This window comes from Prionailurus viverrinus, chromosome F1, assembly GCF_022837055.1.
Source record: "Prionailurus viverrinus isolate Anna chromosome F1, UM_Priviv_1.0, whole genome shotgun sequence".
NCBI classification, from domain to species: domain Eukaryota; kingdom Metazoa; phylum Chordata; class Mammalia; order Carnivora; family Felidae; genus Prionailurus; species Prionailurus viverrinus.
In genome coordinates, this window is record NC_062577.1 from 28,141,190 (window position 1) to 28,161,958 (window position 20,769).

The 20,769-nt window shown below is 40.6% G+C and overlaps 1 protein-coding gene across 2 annotated transcripts in view; it reads right to left on the reverse strand.

Annotated features, from left to right (window-relative positions):
- The window catches only part of FLVCR1 (FLVCR heme transporter 1), a 38,133-nt gene extending 18,173 nt beyond the window's left edge, over window positions 1-19,960 (reverse strand). For both annotated transcript variants that reach the window (XM_047840902.1, XM_047840901.1), the window contains exons 1-3: window positions 19,196-19,960; window positions 13,950-14,094; window positions 8,228-8,368 (exon numbers count right to left, since the gene is read on the reverse strand). In XM_047840902.1, the coding sequence (XP_047696858.1) occupies window positions 8,228-8,368; window positions 13,950-14,094; window positions 19,196-19,933 (1,024 nt within the window). In that variant the 5' untranslated portion in view covers window positions 19,934-19,960. The remainder of the gene's footprint in view (window positions 1-8,227; window positions 8,369-13,949; window positions 14,095-19,195) is intronic.
- Window positions 19,961-20,769: the final 809 nt, after the last annotated feature.

Below are 20,769 nucleotides of genomic sequence, written 5' to 3' on the forward strand. Positions count from 1 at the left end.
ATAGTAGTTTAGCAAATACCCTTACTCATCACCCAGCTTCATAAACCCTTAACATTTTGCCATTTTTGCTTTAATTTTTTAGATCTTCTCTAATCCTGTTCTTCTCTCTTGTTCTTTCTCAGAAGTAACTCCTTTCCTGATGTCAGCGCTTATCGTTTTAGATATTATAATATATGTGTATCATCTGCAGCTTGTTCTTATCACCCAATATTATGATTTTGAGATTTACCTGAGGCAATGCTTTTAAATTCTGGTTCATTAGTTTTCTGTACTATTTAATAGTCCATTGTGTGAAAAATACTGCAATTTAATGATCTCTTGTAAAGTCAACAGACACTTAAGGCTTTTCCCTATTTTTTGCTATTTAAAATAATATTGCAATGAATATTATCTTTTTGTTATTACATATAAGGATTTCTCTAAGTCTATATCTAGGAGCAGAATGTCTATTTTCTGGATAGAGCCAAATTGGCCTTTCGAACAGTTTTATCAGTTTATACTACTCGCAGAGTTCCTTTACTCCATATTCTTGCCATATTTGTTTTCTCTAGATTAAAAAATATTTATTTTTTTGCCAACTTGAATACATGTAATATTATTTCTTACTGTGTCTTGATTTGCATTGCTTTGATAAGTAATAAGGTTTATTTAGCATCATACATGAGTAATACACAAACACATAAAGGCCTTCTGGTTCCCTTAAATTGTTTGTTCTCTTCTGAGTGGTATGAGCTATTTTTACATTGTAGGTGCTAATCCTTTGTTGGTTATATGCACCACCGACACTTTCTCATGCTTTATGTCTTGTCTTTTCACTTTTTATGGTGTCTTTTCATTTCATTTTATTTTTTTCTACTGTTTATTTCTGAGAGAGAGAGAGAGCAGGGGAGGTGCAGAGAGAGAGAGGGAGACACAGAATCTGAAGCAGGCTCCAAACTCTGAGCTGTCAGCACAGAGCCCGACGCGGGGCTTGAACTCATGAACTGCAAGATTGTGATCTGAGCTGAAGTCAGATGCTCAACAGACTGAGCCACCCAGGGCCCCCCGTGATATCTTTTTAGAAAAGACTATTATCTTTTTTTTTTTTTTTTAAATTTTTTTTTTTCAACGTTTATTTATTTTTGGGACAGAGAGAGACAGAGCATGAACAGGGGAGGGGCAGAGAGAGAAGGAGACACAGAATCGGAAACAGGCTCCAGGCTCTGAGCCATCAGCCCAGAGCCCGATGCGGGGCTCGAACTCACAGACCGCGAGATCGTGACCTGGCTGAAGTCGGACGCTTAACCGACTGCGCCACCCAGGCGCCCCAAAAAGACTATTATCTTAATGTAATCATACTTATCAATCTTTTTCTTTAGGGTTTATGTTTTATTATTTTTTAAGATTTTATTTTATTACAATTGTTTTTAATTTTAATTTTTCATTTTTGCGAGAGAGAGCATTGTGTAGTGGGGAAGGGGCAGAGAGACAGGAAGACACAGAATCCAAAGCAGGCTCCAGGCTCTGAGCTGTCAGCACAGAGCCCGACGTGGGGCTCGAACACACGAACCATGAGATCATGACCTGAACCGAAGTCGAATAGTTAACCGACTCAGCCACCCAGGTGCCCCATTTATTTTTTTTATTTTAGAGAGAGAGGAAGTCTAAGTGGGGGAGAGGGGCAGAAGGAGAGAGAGAGAGAGAGAGAGAGAGAGAGAGAGAGAGAGAGAATCTTAAGCAGGCTCCATGCTCAGTGCAGAGCTCAACATGCAGCTTGATCCCACGACCCTAGAATCATGACCTGAGCCGAAGTCAAGAGTTGGATGCTCAACTGACTCAGCCACCCTGATGCCCCAAGATTTTATTTTTAAGCACTCTTTATACCCAACGTGGGACTTGATACTCACAACCTCGAGATCAAAAGCTGCATGTTCTGCGAGCCAGCCAGGTGCCCTTGTGTTTTTTACATGAGAAATTCTTTTTAAGAATACTAAAGCCAGTTTCTAAAACATGTGCTTCTAAAACTTTAAAGTTCTAATTTTTACCCTTTGGTCTTTAATCCACTGCGATTCATTTTTTGTTCATGGTATGACATAGAGAGCTAATTTGACTTTATTGCTCAATTATCCCAGGACAATTCGCTGTATAGTTTCTCTTGTACCGAACATCTAGTTTTCATATATGCCCCTTCTAGTCATTGGAGATGACTGCAAATACAGCAGTCCTCTCTTGTGTGCAGGGGATACGTTCCAAGTCCCCCAATGGATGCCTGGAACTGCAGAGGGCACCAACCCTATGCATACTGTTTTTTCCTATACATACATACACACCTATATTAAAGTTTAATTTATAAATTGGCAGAGTAAGAGATTAACAACAGTACCTAATAAAAGAACAGAACAATTATAACAATATACAGTAACAGAAGCTATGTGAATGTGGTCTCTCTCAAAATCTTATTGTACTGTTTTCGTCTTACTGTGGATTAAAGACAAAGTGCCTATGTGATGAGATGAAGTGAGGTGAACGACACGGTGTGACTGAGTGTCAGGCTACCGCTGAGCTTCTGTGGACAGGCCAGAAGGAGTTGCCCCTGCTTCCTGACTGCGGTTGATCGCGGGTAACTGAAACCACAGAAGAGGAAACCAGGCACAAGGGAGGATCACTGTATAAGTGGTTTTTTTCCTTCCAGGTACCTAGTGCCATGGCCATATGACTTTAAATGTGAGCAAAAGTGACGTTACCCATTTGCTGTCCTAGTAATCACAATAGCCTGTGCCAAGATGTCATCCTGGATCCCTGAGTTAACTGATGAGCAGAGACTTGCTGCCGATTCACAATGGACATGTAGTATCGGCAATAAATACATTTTTGATGTGTTAGGCCACTGAGGTTTTTCTGGCAGAACTTCATTGCTACAATACAACCTAGCCTGCAAACAGACACAGGGGTAGATCGCTGGGATCTCTGTTGCGGTAACCTAACGGTCTGTCCCTTCATTTTACATGGCATCTTAATAATCATTGTTTTACATATCCTGATATAAGAATGCGCCCTCCGCCTGGGTGGCGCAGTCGGTTAAGCGTCCGACTTCAGCCAGGTCACGATCTCGCGGTCCGGGAGTTCGAGCCCCACGTCAGGCTCTGGGCTGATGGCTCGGAGCCTGGAGCCTGTTTCCGATTCTGTGTCTCCCTCTCTCTGCCCCTCCCCCGTTCATGCTCTGTCTCTCTCTGTCCCAAAAATAAATAAACGTTGAAAAAAAAAATTAAAAAAAAAAAAAAAAAAGAATGCGCCCTCAACTTGGTCTTCAACAAAATTATCTTTGCTCTTGGCCCTTACTTCTTGAGAATCACAGGAATTTTAGAAGTAGTCAAGTTCCATTACAAACCCTGTGTATACAGAAGATTGCAAAAGGAGACCTATAGCTATCTAAAGATCATATCAAAAAACCCTGAGTAACTGGCCTTTGTTGCTCATGTCCCATTGAGTTCAGGAATATATAGGGACCCAGCTAGGTTAGCCTGGAGAGGCCAAGGAAAACAAAGAAGGCCTGTGCTCTGGCCTGGGGGTCCTCTACTGCGCTGTATCCTATGGGATCTTGAATCTATTCCAGACCGGAGTAAGGATAGCAAGAGTCTGGATAAGAATTATATTAGCAAGAGATATTGTTATCTGAGCCTAGAATATATTATTTTTCTGAGTTTCAGATAGCAAGTAGCAATAGTTGGCATAGTAAGGGATACAATTTTCTCCAAATAGCCCTACCTCAAAAACAATGCTAGCTTGGACTATTTGGTTCCTAAGTTTTGGATATTGTATATAATCCTGAAAACCTATCTCAGAAGTATAGTCCCTATCCAGACCATCCCATGTGCAACTCTGCTCCAACTTTCAATATATAATACTAGACATGGAAGGAGACAGGTGCACTGCTAAAAGGTGTGATGTGACTCACTCATTCAAAATTATGATCCCTAACTCCTACTCCTCTGGTGAAGACTACGAGGTCAAGAAAGTTTTCCAACTGTCCTGGGGAATATTATTAAACTCTCCATGGCTTTTCCCAACCCCTTCTTTCTAATTCCTTCAACAAGTAAATTCTGTTTAGTGTCCTAATTAGTGTCTGTATCTGGCTTTTCTGTCAATCCAAATCTGCAACTGTCATTTATTAATACAGTGGTTCTGTAACGTTAACTGCCATCACTATAATCTCAAGTCTTCTATAAACATAGCTCTCCATTTAAGTGAGGTCTTCTCTTGTCTTCTAATGTGTTCTAATTTTCTAATTTACAAAATTCTTTTGTTGGATTTTTTCCTAGACATCTTATAGTGTTGGCTGCTGTTATAAAAATATCTTTTTATAGGAATACAATTCTTATCGGGGTGCCTTGGTGGCACATTCATTTAAGCATCTGATTCCTGATTTGGGCTCAGGTCATGATCTCATGGTTCATGGAATAGAGCCCTAGGTTGGGCTCCGCCCTGAGTGTGGAGCCTGCTTGGGATTCTCTCCCTCCCTCTCTATAATAATAATAAAGAAATATATATAATATATTATAATATATATAATAAAGAAATAAATTCTATATAATAATAAAGAAATAAACATCTTTTTAAAAAGGAATACAATTCCTATAAATACATAGGAATGTAGTTGATATTTTCACATTGTCAGATTATCTACTAATCTTGCTGAACTCATTCTTATTAGTTTTAATAGTTATCTGTAGGTTCTCTTGCATTATTTTTATAGATCAGGGGGTCAGTAAACATTCTCTGCAAAGGGCCAGACAGTAAATATCTTTAGCTTTGCAGGTGCTGGGGTCTCTGATGCAACTACTCAGTGCTACCCTTGCAGCTCAAAAGCAGCAATAGACAATATGTAAACAAACAAAACTTTATTTATAAAAACAGGCAACAGAGTTGACTCATAGGCCATAGTTTGATGACTTTTGGTGTATATAATCATATTATCTATGAATAATAGCAACTTTCTTCTTTTCAACTCATCTACTTTTAAATTTTGTGTTAGTGAGCCAGCCAGAACTTCCAGCTGGATGATGAATAAAAGCGATGACACAGACATCCTTGTTTTAAAAGATACTGCTGCTCCTAAAGTTCTGCCTTTAGAATGATGTCTGGTAGAGAGTTTTTGGAGGTAAACTTTATCAGATTCATAAAGTTAATTTTTCTTTGCAGTTTGCTAAGTCTTTAATCAACGGGTATTAAATTCTATCAAATGCTTTTCCTTCAGCTATTGGGCAAATTTTCCTCTTTGATCTTTTACTGCAATAAATTATATTCATGAATTTCTAGTGCTAAATCAGCTTAGTACAACATCATTTCTTAAACCAAACTTGGCCAGGATGTATTGTCATTTTTATAAATTGCTAACGTAGCTTAGCTAATACTTTATTTTGCATTTTTACATTTTTTCGTAAGTGCAATTGACCTATAATTCTTTTCTTGCACTGTTCCTGTCTGATTTTGGTATCAAGGTTATACCAGCCTCACAAGGAAGCAGATGATACCAGTGATTGTCTCCAGGGAGGGGAACTCCCTGGAAACAGAGAGGTAACCTGGGGACAGAGATGGGGGAAGACTGGTTTTTCATTGTACGCCCTTTGTACCTTGTGAATTTTATACTGTGTGCACTATGCATCCTTTGTAACCTACTAAATTTTGTACAAATAAATAAAATTTAGAATTAAGAAAAGAGAACTCTGATCCTTTATAAAAGAGGTATAATATTTCTATCTCAAAAAAGTTAGATAAAATAATATATAGGGAAGACCTTTATAAATTTCAAAAAAAAATAAAAAAATTTTCACCTTATCACTTATGTGTAATCAAGGAAGTACTAAATGATGTGTTACAAAAGAAAGGACTCTTAAACTGTTGTTCGCTTTTTAGATGTTTATATTACGTCCCCAGTTGGATTCTAATTTCTTCAGGGAAGAAATCACATACTATGCTTCTTTTTAGCCCACACAGTATCTAGAGCACTACTCTACAGTCGATGTTGATAATTACTGATGGAATAAACAAATAAATGAATGAGTAACAAAATGAACAATAAGTGAGGCAAACATTAAGTTGGCCCTTGTAGGATCGCTTAGTGGAAAAAAGGAGCACATTTCAGGTAAAAGAAGTAATGGCACAAGATTACAGAGACTAGTATTAACTAGTGTATATGCACGTGGAGGCATGTTTGTGTACGTGTGTGTCTGTGACAAGGGGTTGGTTATAAATGGACTGAAAGAAAGTTTTGTCTTGGGAAACAGTGAGAGATAAAAGAAGGTAGGAATCTTTCTTCCTTAAATGATAGGCTACAATACAGAGAAAGACAGATGCCATATGTTTTCACTCTTATGTGGATCCTGAGAAACTTAACAGAAACCCATGCGGGAGGGGGAAGGAAAAAAAAAAAAAAAAAAAAGAGGTTAGAGTTGGGAGAGAGCCAAAGCATAAGAGACTCTTAAAAGAACAAACTGAGGGTTGATGGGGGGTGGGAGGGAGGGGAAGGTAGGTGATGGGCATTGAAGACGGCATCTTTTGGGATGAGCACTGGGTGTTGTATGGAGACCGATTTGACAATAAATTTCATACATTAAAAAAAAATGATAGGCTACAGAAACGAATTTGTTCTTATAGATAAAAATGACCCACTGTATTTACTCTACTTCCCAGTTACGTGTTTTAGGGTTAAGCTAACCAACAGAAGTAACCAGCAAAATTAAGAAAAGGAACTATGACATGCTAAAGTATTAATGATGATATGACATAACATCTGGGGATCTGCTTAAAAAATATTCCAGGAAAAAAGTAGAGGAAAGAAATAAAGCAAGAATGGTGAAATGCTGATCATTGAAGCTGGGTGATGATGGGTACATAGGGACTCACCATACTAAACGCTCTACTTTGGTGTTCAACAATTTGTACTAAAAAAAAAGAAAAAAAGATGAAGTAATCCTGGTAAAAGGGTGAGTGTTTAGATGAGGGCATAATTTTTAACCACTTGTAAAACAGTTACGTACTAGGGTGTGCACTCCCAAAAAGATGTAAAAAAAGAGAACAGCAGTGAGTGACTTCTGAAGACAAGACAGAAATAAGGGGTGCTGGCAGTTGATACAAACAGAGTTAACATGAAAAACAAAGAACAGGGGCACCTGGGTGGCTCTGTCAGTTAAGCGTCCCACTTTGGCTCAGGTCATGATCTCACGGCTCCTGAGTTCGAGCCCCGCGTCGGGCTCTGTGCTGACAGCTCGGAGCCTGGAGCCTGCTTCGGATTCTGTGTCTCTCTCTCTCCCTCTCTCTCTGTCCCTCCCCCACTCACTCTCTGTCTTCAAAAATAACATTAACATTAATAAAAATAAACACTAAACATTCAAAAATAAACATTCAAAAATAAACATTCAAAATAAACATTAAAAAATGTTTTTAAGGAAAACAAAGAATGAACTGTCAGCAAACTCTGAAGGGAGGCAAATATGTTGGTGCCTGCAGTCAAGGCCACAGTGTCAGAGGAGTATCTGTCAGCTGTCCTGAAATATCTAGAAGGGTGAGAATTCTTTTTCAAGTTAGAACTGGCTAAGGTGATCGCATTAGTGTCTAGTCCTGACTGGGTAGGTCCAAACAGACGCCAGTTTGCACAGGGTCAGAGAAGGGAGCTGTTGGTGACATCTCCCATAAGCTTACGGTAATTTATAAAGGACTTAAAATACTCTGTGAAAACTCAAAAAAGTTGACAGAATTTGTCTATTTGAGATCTATTATTTGTTTTTGTTTTAAAAACGTGTAAGTTGGGGCGCCTGGGTGGCGCAGTCGGTTGAGCGTCCGACTTCAGCCAGGTCACGATCCCACAGTCCGTGAGTTCGAGCCCCGCGTCGGGCTCTGGGCTGATGGCTCAGAGCCTGGAGCCTGTTTCCGATTCTGTGTCTCCCTCTCTCTCTGCCCCTCCCCCGTTCATGCTCTGTCTCTCTCTGTCCCAAAAATAAATAAACGTTGAAAAAAAAAATTTAAAAAAAAAAAAATAATAAATAAATAAATAAATAAATAAATAAAAACGTGTAAGAAAATCCATCCTGAAGTTTTCACTTTTAGTTCAAAATTTATGACTGTGCCGTCATTATTTTTACAGTTAACAAACCTAGCTCATTAAAGCTCAAACCACTAGATTAAACGAAAATAATCTACAATGCTCAAAGGTTTACAGAGACATGGCAGAAAATAAAAGAAAACCACTTACCATAAGTGATCAATAGAAGGACAAAGGGAACGTTTCTAAATAGGTTCCTTATTGATTTCTTATAGGAGTACTCAGCCGGGGGGCTGTTTTGAAGAGCTGCTTGAGCCTGACTTGGTGGATACTGAGGTTTTTCTTTGAATGCTAGAAACAGACATGAAAAGGAAATTAAATACACGTATTTAGTGAGTGGACTAAATCAGTTTAAATTTAAAGAGGTAGTGAGAGTCTTATAGTGAGGCTTTCAGTTTCATTAATTTTTAACTGAGGAATGTCCTCCTGGTCCCCCGGAAACTGACTACAACTCAGAGATTTGGCCAGTTCACATGACTTAACTGCAAAACCATCAATAACATGCCACAACCTTGCCCACTGATTATTCCATTTTCAGTTAAGCAAGATTAATTTTTATCATAGTAGGTAGTCAACAATTCCATTTCTAAATTTAGTTCAATTTGTAATTGGAGATAACATCAGAAATAAGCAAACCAGTATGTTTATTGAACTTTGTTTTTAAACATTTATTTATTTTTGAGACACAGAGAGACAGAGCATGAATGGGGGAGGGTCAGAGAGGGAGACACAGAATCTGAAGCAGACTCCAGGCTCCGAGCCATCAGCCCTGAGCCCGACGCGGGGCTCGAACTCACAGACCGCAAGATCGTGACCTGAGTCGAAGTCGGACGCTTAACCGACTGAGCCACCCAGGCGCCCCTGTTATTGGACTCTTAGAAGATTATCTTGAGTTAGTTAACTATTTCCTTTTAAATTTTGATATGAAATTTATCAACTGATTTAATTACACCTCTAGAATTGAAACAGGTCCAGGTGGATTCATGGCAGCAGAGCTCACCAAAACATCAGTTAATTACGATATACTGAAAACTTATCAAACTAAAACAGACTTCTATTTTTACAGGTGTCACAACTAATTCAAGAGGAGACATACTCATGAATATTCACTGGTTAATATGCTTACATCAGAGGACTGGACTGGTAGACATAAAATGTTTAAGTTGTTGCAATCCCTCCTCTTCCGTTCACCCTATCTGCTCCTTGCACTGTGGAGGGCGTCTGTTGTCCTTTCCTGAAAGTCTCTTTGTGTCCTAGTTAAGATAGGAGATATCTCTTTTCATTAATATTGGTAATACACAACTCATACAGTTGCAAAACAAAGCTTCAGAATATAAAAACCATGCTTACAAGGGAGTCATGGGGATTGAGTGAGTCTTAAGCCTCTTAGGTTTCTATTTACTCTGGTAAAGTTAAGTATAAAAGGCTCAGCTTTGAACTCCAATTCAAAATGAGAACAATTCTTATTAATCTTCAACTCTACTAAATTTATTTCCTGAATACATGTGTTATCATTTAGTTTCAGGTAATTAACTGCCCTGTTGGATAAAATCAGGCCTGTATTAGCTACACAATACACTAAAGTCAGGTTTAATTCTATACGAAGAAAAGGAAACAGAGGAACAGAAAACAGGGTCTCTGCCCCTGTTCACTTGGCACTGATTCTTTCAAATGATGAAATATGGCTTTTCTTTCTCCCTTGAAAACTAAAAAGCATAGTCTTCTACTTTCTTCTCCCCACCAAAAGCGTGAGCCAATAAAATGATTAACTACCGGGGCACCTGGCTGGCTCAGTTGGTAGAACATGCGACTCTTGTTCTTAGGGTCGTGAGTTCAAGCCCCACACTGGGCACAGAGCTTACATCATCATCATCATCATCATAATTAATAATAATAATAATAATTAATAGTGATAGTAATAAACTATTAAAGCAGTTATTCTCCAAAGTAGCCAAAGGATTTGGGGGGCACCACATTCAAACTTTTTCTCCCATGATGAATAAGCATATCTATTGTGTTTAGGAGTACTTCTACTTTTTGGAATTAGGTAATAACATTACCTTTTGATTTCATTATTTGTCCTGTTTGATTCAAGCAGACATTACACATATTAGCTTATTAGAAGACATGTAAAGGTTTGAATACTGGCTCTGCCTCATATTTTGTATAACTCTGAAGAAGTCAATTCATGTCTCTCAACTATAGATTTCTCATTCATAAAATGGAAATAACAACAAGCTGCTATGAGGATTATGTGACATTTGCAAAATAATTTTGTAATTATTGAATGCTACACAAAATACATTGTCTTTTTGAGGAATATTTATTTTTAAGAAGTCAGAGACTTTATCGCAGGGGCTTGAAATTCTCATAGCCTGGGTGAAACATATTTCTGTTAAAAGTTTATAATAGTAGCCTATATATAAATATCCTGAACATAAGAATCAAAAGTAAAATTACGCATACATGTTCTTTATTCATGTGTTTAAGTGCCGTAACATTAAATATGCTGATTGCCATTACTTTTGGTTTCTCTCATTCACTCATGTTAGTGAATCAGGATGGTAAGCATTTTAACGTACACACTTGAGTTAAGTGATATAGTTTACTGCTGTGCTGCACAAGAACAGCTTTCAAATACAACAGCATCACCACTTATACAAGAGCAATTTGAAGTGGAGCAAAAACAACACTAAATAAAAATTAAAATGACCTATTTTTATACATAACATCTTAAATATGGACTTAGGGTACCTGGGTGCAAATTTCACCTTCAGTATTTACTGTGACCATGGATAGGTTAAATTCACTTACGTTCTGTGCCTCACTTTCCTCATCTATAAAATGGGAATGATAATAGTACCGTCCTCATACGGCTGTGAAGACTGAAGGATACAGCATGTAACGTGCCTTTAAACACGTTCGGTACTTACCAAACAACCACATGTTAGAGGGTATAATCATGTGGGGTGTGAAGAATGAGGTATTAGTGTGCAATTCAGTGGAAGGCTTGGGTTAATTCCTAGAAATGCTAGACGGATTACATTCACATGTAAGTTCCGTGAGGGAAGGCAGGAGGGTTACATGGCATGAAGCCTCAAGATAGCATTTTTGAAAGACTGCTGAATACCAATTTAGTATATGACACGTTGCTGAAAAGCATCAGCAAAGCCAAATTACTTTACCAGATTTGGTTGGGCTTCCAAAGTATTTATGGGTAGAATTTCGAGGGAAGTAGGACTGTCCCTTAGTGATTAAGGACATTTGAGTAAGGGATTTTAAAAATAGCCCATATCTCCCTCAATCACAAATATTTGGGAATAAGAAAAATAAGTACATTTTTTGTTTAAGTATCACAATTTCAACCTGAGACTTTCAGGTCACAACTGTAAATTATCTTGCATTTATTCTATGCTTGGCATCATAACATTAAGATTACAGGTCACCAAGCAAAATTTGACAGTGAGTCCTTTTTTCCCTGCTCCATTTCCACTATCTATTCAGACCATGAGTACATAAATAAGCAATAATGTACATGAATAGGTCTCTTAATTTCTCAAATAACACAGGGTGCTATGTCAACGGTCACACCTATTATTATTGCCTTTTTGTCCCCTTCCTTGACAAATAAGTATCTTATCTTTGTAGCATCTCATATAGATATGCTTAAACACATATGCGTCATACACATAATTTCATATGTATAGATATCACCTATAGAACCTGTTCTCTCACTTCTTCCGAAGAGACAAGCAACTGAAGACAACAGAAAAAGGAAAACCAGAACTGATGTGAAGATAACACAAGCAATCAAAGGAAAGAGGGTTTCACATTTTTAATAATCCCTAGTGCTAACAGAGGATCCATTTATGCACAATGTATATAAACTACATTTCATTTAGTAAATCAAATACAGCTACCAGAAAAGTAGACTTAAGAGTTTGTTTTTAAAAAATAAACAGTTAACCCCGAACAATATGGGGGTTTGGGGCACCAATCCCCTACACAGTTGAAAATTCATGAATGACTTCTGACTCCCCCCAAACTTAATAACTAATAGCCTACTGCTGACCAGAGAGCAAGTAGGGGAGAGGGGCGGAGGGAGAGAGAGAGTTCCAAGAAGGCTCCATGCTCAGTGCAGAGCCCGATGTAGGGCTCCATCGCACGACCACGAGATCATGACCTGAGCCAACATCAAGAGCTGGACGCTCAACCAGCTGAGCCACCCAGGCGCCCCTGGTATTCTTAAAATAAAGCAAGCTAGAGAAAAGAAAATGTTACTAAGAAAATCATAAGGAAGAGAAAATACATTTACAGGACTGCAAAAAACCCATGTATAAGTGGGCCTGTGAAGTTTAAACCCATGTTGTTGGAGGGCCAACTGTAGATTTTGTTTATATCTTTGTTAAATTGCTAAAATAGTACAGGGATAATTTGTCCTTTTTTCAGTAGTCTGTACAGGGCAAATGTGTCACTCCCTAATTGAAACATAAAAACCAACCGTAAGTAGGTTGGACGTGTCAGCATACTTTATATGCTACCAAGAGAGTATTTTGTTCATTACCTTTGGGAGATTAAATATATGGGCAGTTCACCTATAGAGGCAGTCTCTATCAAAACTGTCTTCAGCCTGCATTTCTTTGAAAACTAAAGATTTCATATCTGGAGATCACAAAATTTGAATTTTTCATTACTATTATAGCCGTGGTAAAAATTAATCTATAAATTTTAAAACTCCAGCTATAATGCAACTTGATGTAAATGTTAATGATTGAAAGATGGCCTTTTTACTTTAAAGTTGCTTTCTTCTTCAAATCAATTTAAGACATACTGAGTCTTAAACAATACTGAATGCCCAAAGGGCAATATGATAGTTATATTAGCAAACATATTACTTAAAAAACCTATCCTTTTGCCTGAAATCAAAATTGTTTCCCATTAAAAATAAACTTTAGGAGCACCTGGGTGGCTCAGCCTGTTAAGCATTGACTCTTGATTTCGGCTCAGGTCATGATCCAAGGGTCGTGGGATCGAGCCCCGCATCAGGCTCCATGCTGAGTGTGGAGCCTGCTTGGGATTCTCTCTCTCTCTCTCTCTCTCTCTCTCTCTCTCTGCCCCTCCCCTGCTCATTCTCTTTCCCTCTCTCTCTCTAAAAAAATTAAATTAAAATTTAAAAGTTTAATTACAAAAATAAAAATAAACTTTAAAAAGCAGACCTTCCCAAACCTTCTTCCAAACTGCTGATGGCTGCTTGCAGCTGATTTTGACTGACTGCTTCAAGAGACAGGCCCAGACGAGAGGACTCAGTGACGACTGGAGGCAGCAGGGCTTTGCTGGAGTGGCCTAACAAGCAGACGGTTGCCGGTCTGAGATTCTGCTGAACAGCTTGCTGCTGCCCAGGATCGTGCACCGGTCAACATTTTCAGATCCAGTTAATTGTTAAAATGGGGATCCTTGGAGGGATTTATCGTTAAAAAAAAAAAAAAGTTGTAGCCTATTTGCATCATTTAAAGCATGAGAAGAACTTGTTCCTGGCTATGTTAGCATAAGATGCAGAACACGTGGAGGAGTATGCAAAGAGGAGGCAGCTAATATGTTTGCAACAACAGTCATCAGGGAAGAAAAGTTAGTAGGGAGGTAAATTAGATGAATTAGTGTTCAAACCTTTACAATATTTAAAGAGATGTAGCCGACCATAACATATCCCTAGGGTTGTAGCGTTCGTTATCTGAACAAGGGCAACAGCAAGAATGAAACAAGCAAATGGCACTGGAGATATTAGCATAAAAATGTTGAGGGTTAGCTATTTTTATTTTCATGTGTTTGTCATGCATTTATCTATTTAAGCAATAGGGGAAAAAAATTCACTCACCAATTATTGTTAAAAAACATAAAAACGTGGCAACAGATGATGTTCCATAAAACATGGTGCTGATATTACAGGCCAGAAGATCTGTGTTATTCTGCGTGTTGGGCACTAACACTGGTGGCAGCAAAAAGCCAATGGCAGCTCCAAGCTGTAAAATAAATAACCCTGTTAATAGCCATTAGTATAAGAGAAAAAAAGGACAAACTGGCAATTATTACAACATAGAGAAGACAGCCAGTATTTGAGGTGTCAGGTGTAAACCCTAAAGCACCATGTTCTAATGTTAAAGGCTAAGGGCTGACAAACGTCTTTCCTATTCAACAAACTCCTACTATCTGAATGAGTCTGCTGTAAAGATGTATAAGGTACGGTCCTTACCCGTTAGATGCTTACAATCAAAAAGGGGAATAAGAATATGCAGCATAAGGCTGAGAAAAGATGATGTATAGAATGGGAGAAAATATCTGCAAATCGTATATCTAAGAAGGGTCTACTATTCAGAATACATAGAGAACTCTCACAACTCGACAGCAAAAAGACAGATAACCAATTCGAAAATGGGCAAAGGACTTGAATACACATTTTTCCAAAGAAGATCTATATAAATGTTCAACAAACACGTGAAGAAAAATGGTCAACGTAAGTTAATTAGTAGGGAAATGCAAATCAACACCATAACGAGATACCATTTCTTACCCACAAGGATGGCTGTAATAAACAAACAAACAAAAAATTGGAAAATAACAAACACTGGCAAGACGTGGAAAAATTACAACCCTTGTACACTGTTAGTAGGATTGTAAAACAGTGCCGCCAGTGTGGCAAAAACTGAAAACAGGTATTCACACAAATATCAAATATTATACATGAATATTCATAGCACCCTACTGCAATAGTCAGAAGGTGGAAACAACCCATATGTCTATCAGCAGATGAATGGATAAACAAAGTGTGGTATGTCCATACAATGAAAGATTATTTGGCCATAAAAAGAATGAAGTACTAATATATGCTACAACATGGATGAACTTTGAAAACATCCTAAGTGAAAGAAGCCAGAAATAAAAGGTCACATATTGTATGATTCCATTTACATGCTATGTCTAGGGCAGGTGAATCTATAGAGAGAAAAAGCAAATTAGTGGTTACCAGGGGAAAGAAGCAGCAGGGAGGGAGGAGTGACTGCTAAGTGGGCATTGGGTCTTCTTTGAGGGGAGATAAAAATGTTTTGGAACTAGAGGGAGGTGACGGTTGGACAACACTGGGAATGTACTAAATACCATTGAGCTATACTTTAAGATGGTTAATTTTATGTAATGTGAATTTCACTGCAGTAAGAAAAACGTAAGGTTGAATATGATAATCACAATGAAACAAAATCAAAGTATTAAGGGAGCTCAATAGAGAAAGATAGATTCTTTCAGGGATGAAGGTGAAGAGGAAGGGCCCAAGACAGGTTTCCAAAAGGCACCTGAGGCAGACACTAATAGTCACCAAATACTTCATTTGCTCCCTTACAAAAAGCTCGATAGAGACATTAAACAAGTAATTACAATAGAGTGTGGTAAGTACAGTGATGGAGAGGTAAACCTGGATGATCATGTGATCTATTATCTGAACACACTATTCAGAGTGAAAGGGACTACATGAGTAATTAGCCTAATGAACAACTGTATACCTGGACCATCCCAGGCAAACTGGGGTATACAGTTTGGGTATACAAGATGGGGTATACACTCTAGCTAAGACACTACTTTGAAGGAGCACCTTGTATATACTTGGGGTTCAGGAAAGATTTCTGCAGGAGCTAAGATCTGAAGAAGAAATTGGAATTAGCCAAGTGAAACCGGAGTGTTCCCAATCAAGGGGCCATCATGTACAGAGGAAGGAAAAGACCATGACCTTGTGAGAGGCTGCAAGTTGTGGACAATTCCCCTCAGAGCAGTGATGGAATGTGGATGTGAGGAATGGTGGGTGTGCAGAGGCGAAGCAGAGGAGCTGGCAGGAGGCAGATCCGGAGGGTCTCACATTGTCACATTACAGAGCTTGAATTTTATCCTAAAGGCAAAGGAAGCCACTGCAGAGGGCAAGGGAGTACCCTGAACAGATGTGCACGTTATGAAGACCACAGGGGATAAATGTGCAGAGTAGCAGGAAAAGAGCAAGGGTTGCAGATAGGAAAATCAGTCAGCAAGCTCTAGGTAAGGGCTGCAGGTGGCCAAAGCTAAGACAGTAGCAGTAGAAGGGAAGAGAAATGAACCAAAAGACAAGGTAAATTTTGATGGGTGGAATCATATGGAAATATTCAGCCCCACAGTATCTATATGAGTCTGAAGCTCATTCATTTATTCAACAAAATTTTATAGAAAATCGACAATGTGCCAGGAACTGCCTTAAAGGGGGGAGATACAACTGTATATGTTCAGACCACATGCCTATTTTCATGACACTTAGAATCTAATGGCGGGTTTGGGAAATGAATAATAACAATGAATACATAAACATATAAATATATCAGATGTGATAAGTGCTATATGGAGATAGTATAATGATGTAATGAGTGACTGGGCAACTCTAAAGGGGATCTTCAAGAAACACCACTAAATTATATTTAAAATGAATTTAAACTGAAAGTTAAGTGAGAGTAAGGATGTAATAATGTGACCCTAAGAGGAAGAACATTCCAGGCAGAGAGAATGTTTCTGCAAAGGGCCTTACACAAAATCCAAAATTAGTGTTGTTTAAGGAACAGAAGAAGACATTTTCGAGTAAAGTTTAGATTTTAGGTATTATGGGAAATCACTGGCAAGTTCAAAGCAGAGCAATGACAGGATCTGATCTATGTTCTTTTTTTTTAATTTTTTTTTTTAACATTTATTCATCTTTGAGAGACAGAGCACGAGAGGGGTTGGAGCACAGAGAGAGGGAGACACAGAATCCGAAGCAGGCTCCAGGCTCTGAGGTATCAGCACAGAGCCAGATGTGGGGCTTGAACCTACAAACCGCAAGATCATGACCTGAGCCAAAGTCAGATGCCCAACCGACTGAGCTGCCCAGGCACCCCTGATCTATGTTTTAAAACGGGTCCCTTGGGGTGCCTGGGAGGCTTGGTCGGTTAAGTGTCCGACTCCTGTTTTTGGCTCAGGTCATGATCTCCCGGTTTGTGAGTTCGAGCCCCACATCAGGCTCTGTGCTGACAGTGCGGAGCCTGCTTGGGATTCTTGCTCTCTCCCTCTCTCTCTGCCCCCACTCTCAAAAATAAATAAACTTAATTTTTTTTTTTAATAAAAATACAAAATAAAAAGAGTCTCTCAAGGGGCACCTTGGACTAGTTTAAGCATCCGATTTTGTCTCAGGTCATGATCTCACAGCTCATGAGTTCAAGCCCTGCATCGGGCTTTGTGCCGACAGCTCAGAGCCTGGAGCGTGCTTAGGATTCTGTGTCTCCCTCTCTCTCTCCGCCCCTCCCCTACTTGTGCTCTCTCTCTCAAAAATAAATAAATCAGCATTTTTTTTTTTTGAAGGGTCTCTCAGGTTACAGACCTGGCAGTAGAGATGGAGAATGAAAAGTTAGGATGCTGGAATCAGATGGACTTAGGTATAAATGCTGCCACCAATTAGCTGTGTGACTTTTGGAAAATAATTTTACCCCTTCAAGTCTCAGTTTCTTTATCTGTAAAATGGTGAGACTAATGGTTCCTACCTTAACATTATTAAATTCAAGGACACAATGCATGTAAAATACTTAGCATAGTGCCAGGTTCTTATTCAATAATGTTGAATATTATTATGAATGATCACTCCACAATTTAGGCTGAAGATGGGGGCCATGAGCAAGTTCACAGCTACTAGAGCCACAGGAGGGACGAGAACACCTTCCTTATAGGAAGAAGGCAGAGGTGTGCTAAATGTTAGAGGGAAAATCTGCCTATGGGAAAACATTTCCATTTGTTGTTCATAAACAGATAATCCATAGATATGGAGTTAATATTTCTGTCATGCTCAATGAAGTATTAATATTGAATATAATTTTGTAAATGAAAAATACTTTAAGAAAACAGTTCCTATCTAAACACATGAAAGCAATCAACTAAAATATCAGTTATATAAATTATTTTGAATTCACAACAACTACAGTTCAAGCTACCCTTTCTTCTGTACTTTTAGACAAAGAAAATAAAGAAAAAGTAGGAAGCACGTAGAGCTAGTCTTTTTTATAGATTTTTAGCTAAATCTTATTGCATGAAGTTCTTGGTTTACAGACTTTTAACTACGTTCTACTCAAGCTGAATGAACACTCAATACAATGTACAGAAAGTATCACAGAACTCCACTTGCAAAATGTATTAACAATATAAGAATCAGTCTTCAACTACAACACACACACATACACACACACACACACACACACCATTCCACTTAGTAATGCTACTGGAATGTTGCTGGAATTTGAACCTATTGTGTTAGAAGGACTAGGAAGCACTTTAAGGAACAATTGACAAAATAAGCCACGCTTTTACAACGGGTTCCATGATCTGTGATCTGTCTTGCATTTTCTTACTGTTAACAATCGCTAAGTGGATTCAGGAATGTTGTGAGGTCTTTACCACCAGAACATTTATTTAGCTGTCATTTATAAGTGTCATGTGCCACGCACTCTGCTGACTGCTAATATATAAAATTAAACAGGAGGGGCGCCTGGCTGGCTTTGTGGGAAGAGCATGCAACTCTTGATCTCGGGAGTCATGAGTTCCGGCCCCCGTTGGGTGTAGAGATTACTAAAAAAGATAAATAAAATTTTTAAATGAATGAATGAATGAATGAAAATAAAACAGGAGCTGCTCACTCAAAATGAGAACAAACTTCCCAGAATCCAACACCTTCCTTTTACAAAGAAAACACTGGGGGTGACCCTAATACCTGCCTAAGTCTCATTCCTTACTACGCTGACAAGTTTTCTATGATGTTAGGGTTATATGGGCCAGTTCAGTTCATTATTTTATAGGTCATTCTCAAAGCAAGATGATAAGGCGGTCACTTTAAACCGCTTTTCAAAGTTCTATCCTTACAAATAAATCGAACGTCCTCTTTAATCCAAGACTGCCTCCTATCTTACGACTACACATCTCCTTTCCTTCATTTATATACAACTGCCTCCTGAGGGTCCATCCATATGCTCAGCTCATACAGCCTAGTACTTTATGTGGTTCTTTAAGGATCTGATATTCATCTATCACCCTAGTCCTTACCTGATTGCCTAGCACGGCGGTGGCACAAGCCGTGGATACCTCCTTGGGCCCAAACCACACTGAGGCGATGCGGGAGGGCAAGCCGAGAATGAACACCTGGGCCACGGAGCAGAGGCACTGGCCCAGCATGGTGACCCAGAAGAGATGCTGCTGCACGCTGGCGCACTTGACCCAGGCGCCCAGGCAGTTGAGGCCTGAGCCCAGCAAGGCGGTGAGCCGTAGGCCTCTGGTGTCCAGCAGCCACGTGGCCGGGAAGATGAGGGGCACGTAGGCCAGCATGTACACCATGGACAGCCAGTCAATGTGCAGGGAGGAGACGCCGTAGAAGCCCTCGAAGACGTTGCTGATGACACTGTACTGGATCCACTGAAAGGCGTTCACCAGCGAGTACAGGCTGAAGATCAGGAGCACCACAAACCGCCGCGCAGACAGCGCGGTCTGGGGCGCCGGGGAGCCCTCGGTCCCCGGGGTGTCTTCCCCGGGGCCCGTGGGCAGCAGCCGAGTCTGGGTCTCCTCCTCTGGAGCCAACGGAGTCTGCGGCCTGCATAGGGCTTCCGCCGCGGCAGCGAGGCTGTCCCGAGACACTCCATTCAGGGTCAGGCAGCCGGCTTTGGGCCCGTTCTGCAGCTCGGCGCTCACCTTTCCGGGGGGCTCGCCTCCCGGCACCAGGAGGTATCCATTCGTGGGCTGGTGCCCGGGTGCCATCGCTGCCCCCTCCTCATCGTTCAGCTTCATCATGTCCCTGGGGTCCCCCGCGCCGCCTCGAGCCCCGGCCCTCCTCCCCCCTCCGCACCCCGGGCCCAGGACCCGAGGCCCTCCCTGCACCCCAACCCCAACCCCTTGGCCCACCGCTCATGCGACCCTTTCCCCGGCAGAGTGAGCCTGAGTGTGAGCCGCGAACCTCAGCACGAGCAGTCGGAGTCCGCAGGCGAAGCAGATGTACTCGAGCGCCTCCAGGCCCGCGGTCACCCTGCGCCAGGCCCCGCCCCAACAACGTCATGTCACCGCGGGTGACGGCCCACTGACCAATCAGTGGGAGTCTCCACCCGGCGCGTAAGCCAATCGGGGAGCTTTCGTGAGGGAGGAGGCGGGAGCAAATTTGCCGGGAGGAAAGCCGGAAGGCGGGGCTGGAAGGTAAGGCTGGGCGTCCTCCTCCCCGGAAGGATGCTGTAGCCCCGAGTAACAGACGTGGGGAGAGGGAGGAAGGAGGTGGGGAGGAGGTGCAAAGGGTGGGCGGGAGGGTGAGAGGCGGCCTGGGCAGCTCGGCCACTCGGGACTGGGAGCAAGGGGTAGGCAGAAACGCCGGAGACAAAGAGGCAGACGAAGAGGGGCTCCCCTACGGCCAGGTCCACAGTCAGAGGACGAATTTGGCCTCGCCCCAGCACAGCTGTCTGTCAAGATCGGACCCTTCCTTTAGAGCAGACAGGACCACGTTTCAGATGTTCGTGCCACCTCGGCAGAGGGAAAACACCAGAAAGGGTTTCAATCCAAGTAAGAGATTTCGTCAGAAATCTGCCCTTGTGAAGTTGGAACCGCCCCCCCCCGCCCCCAAACCACCACACACACACACACAC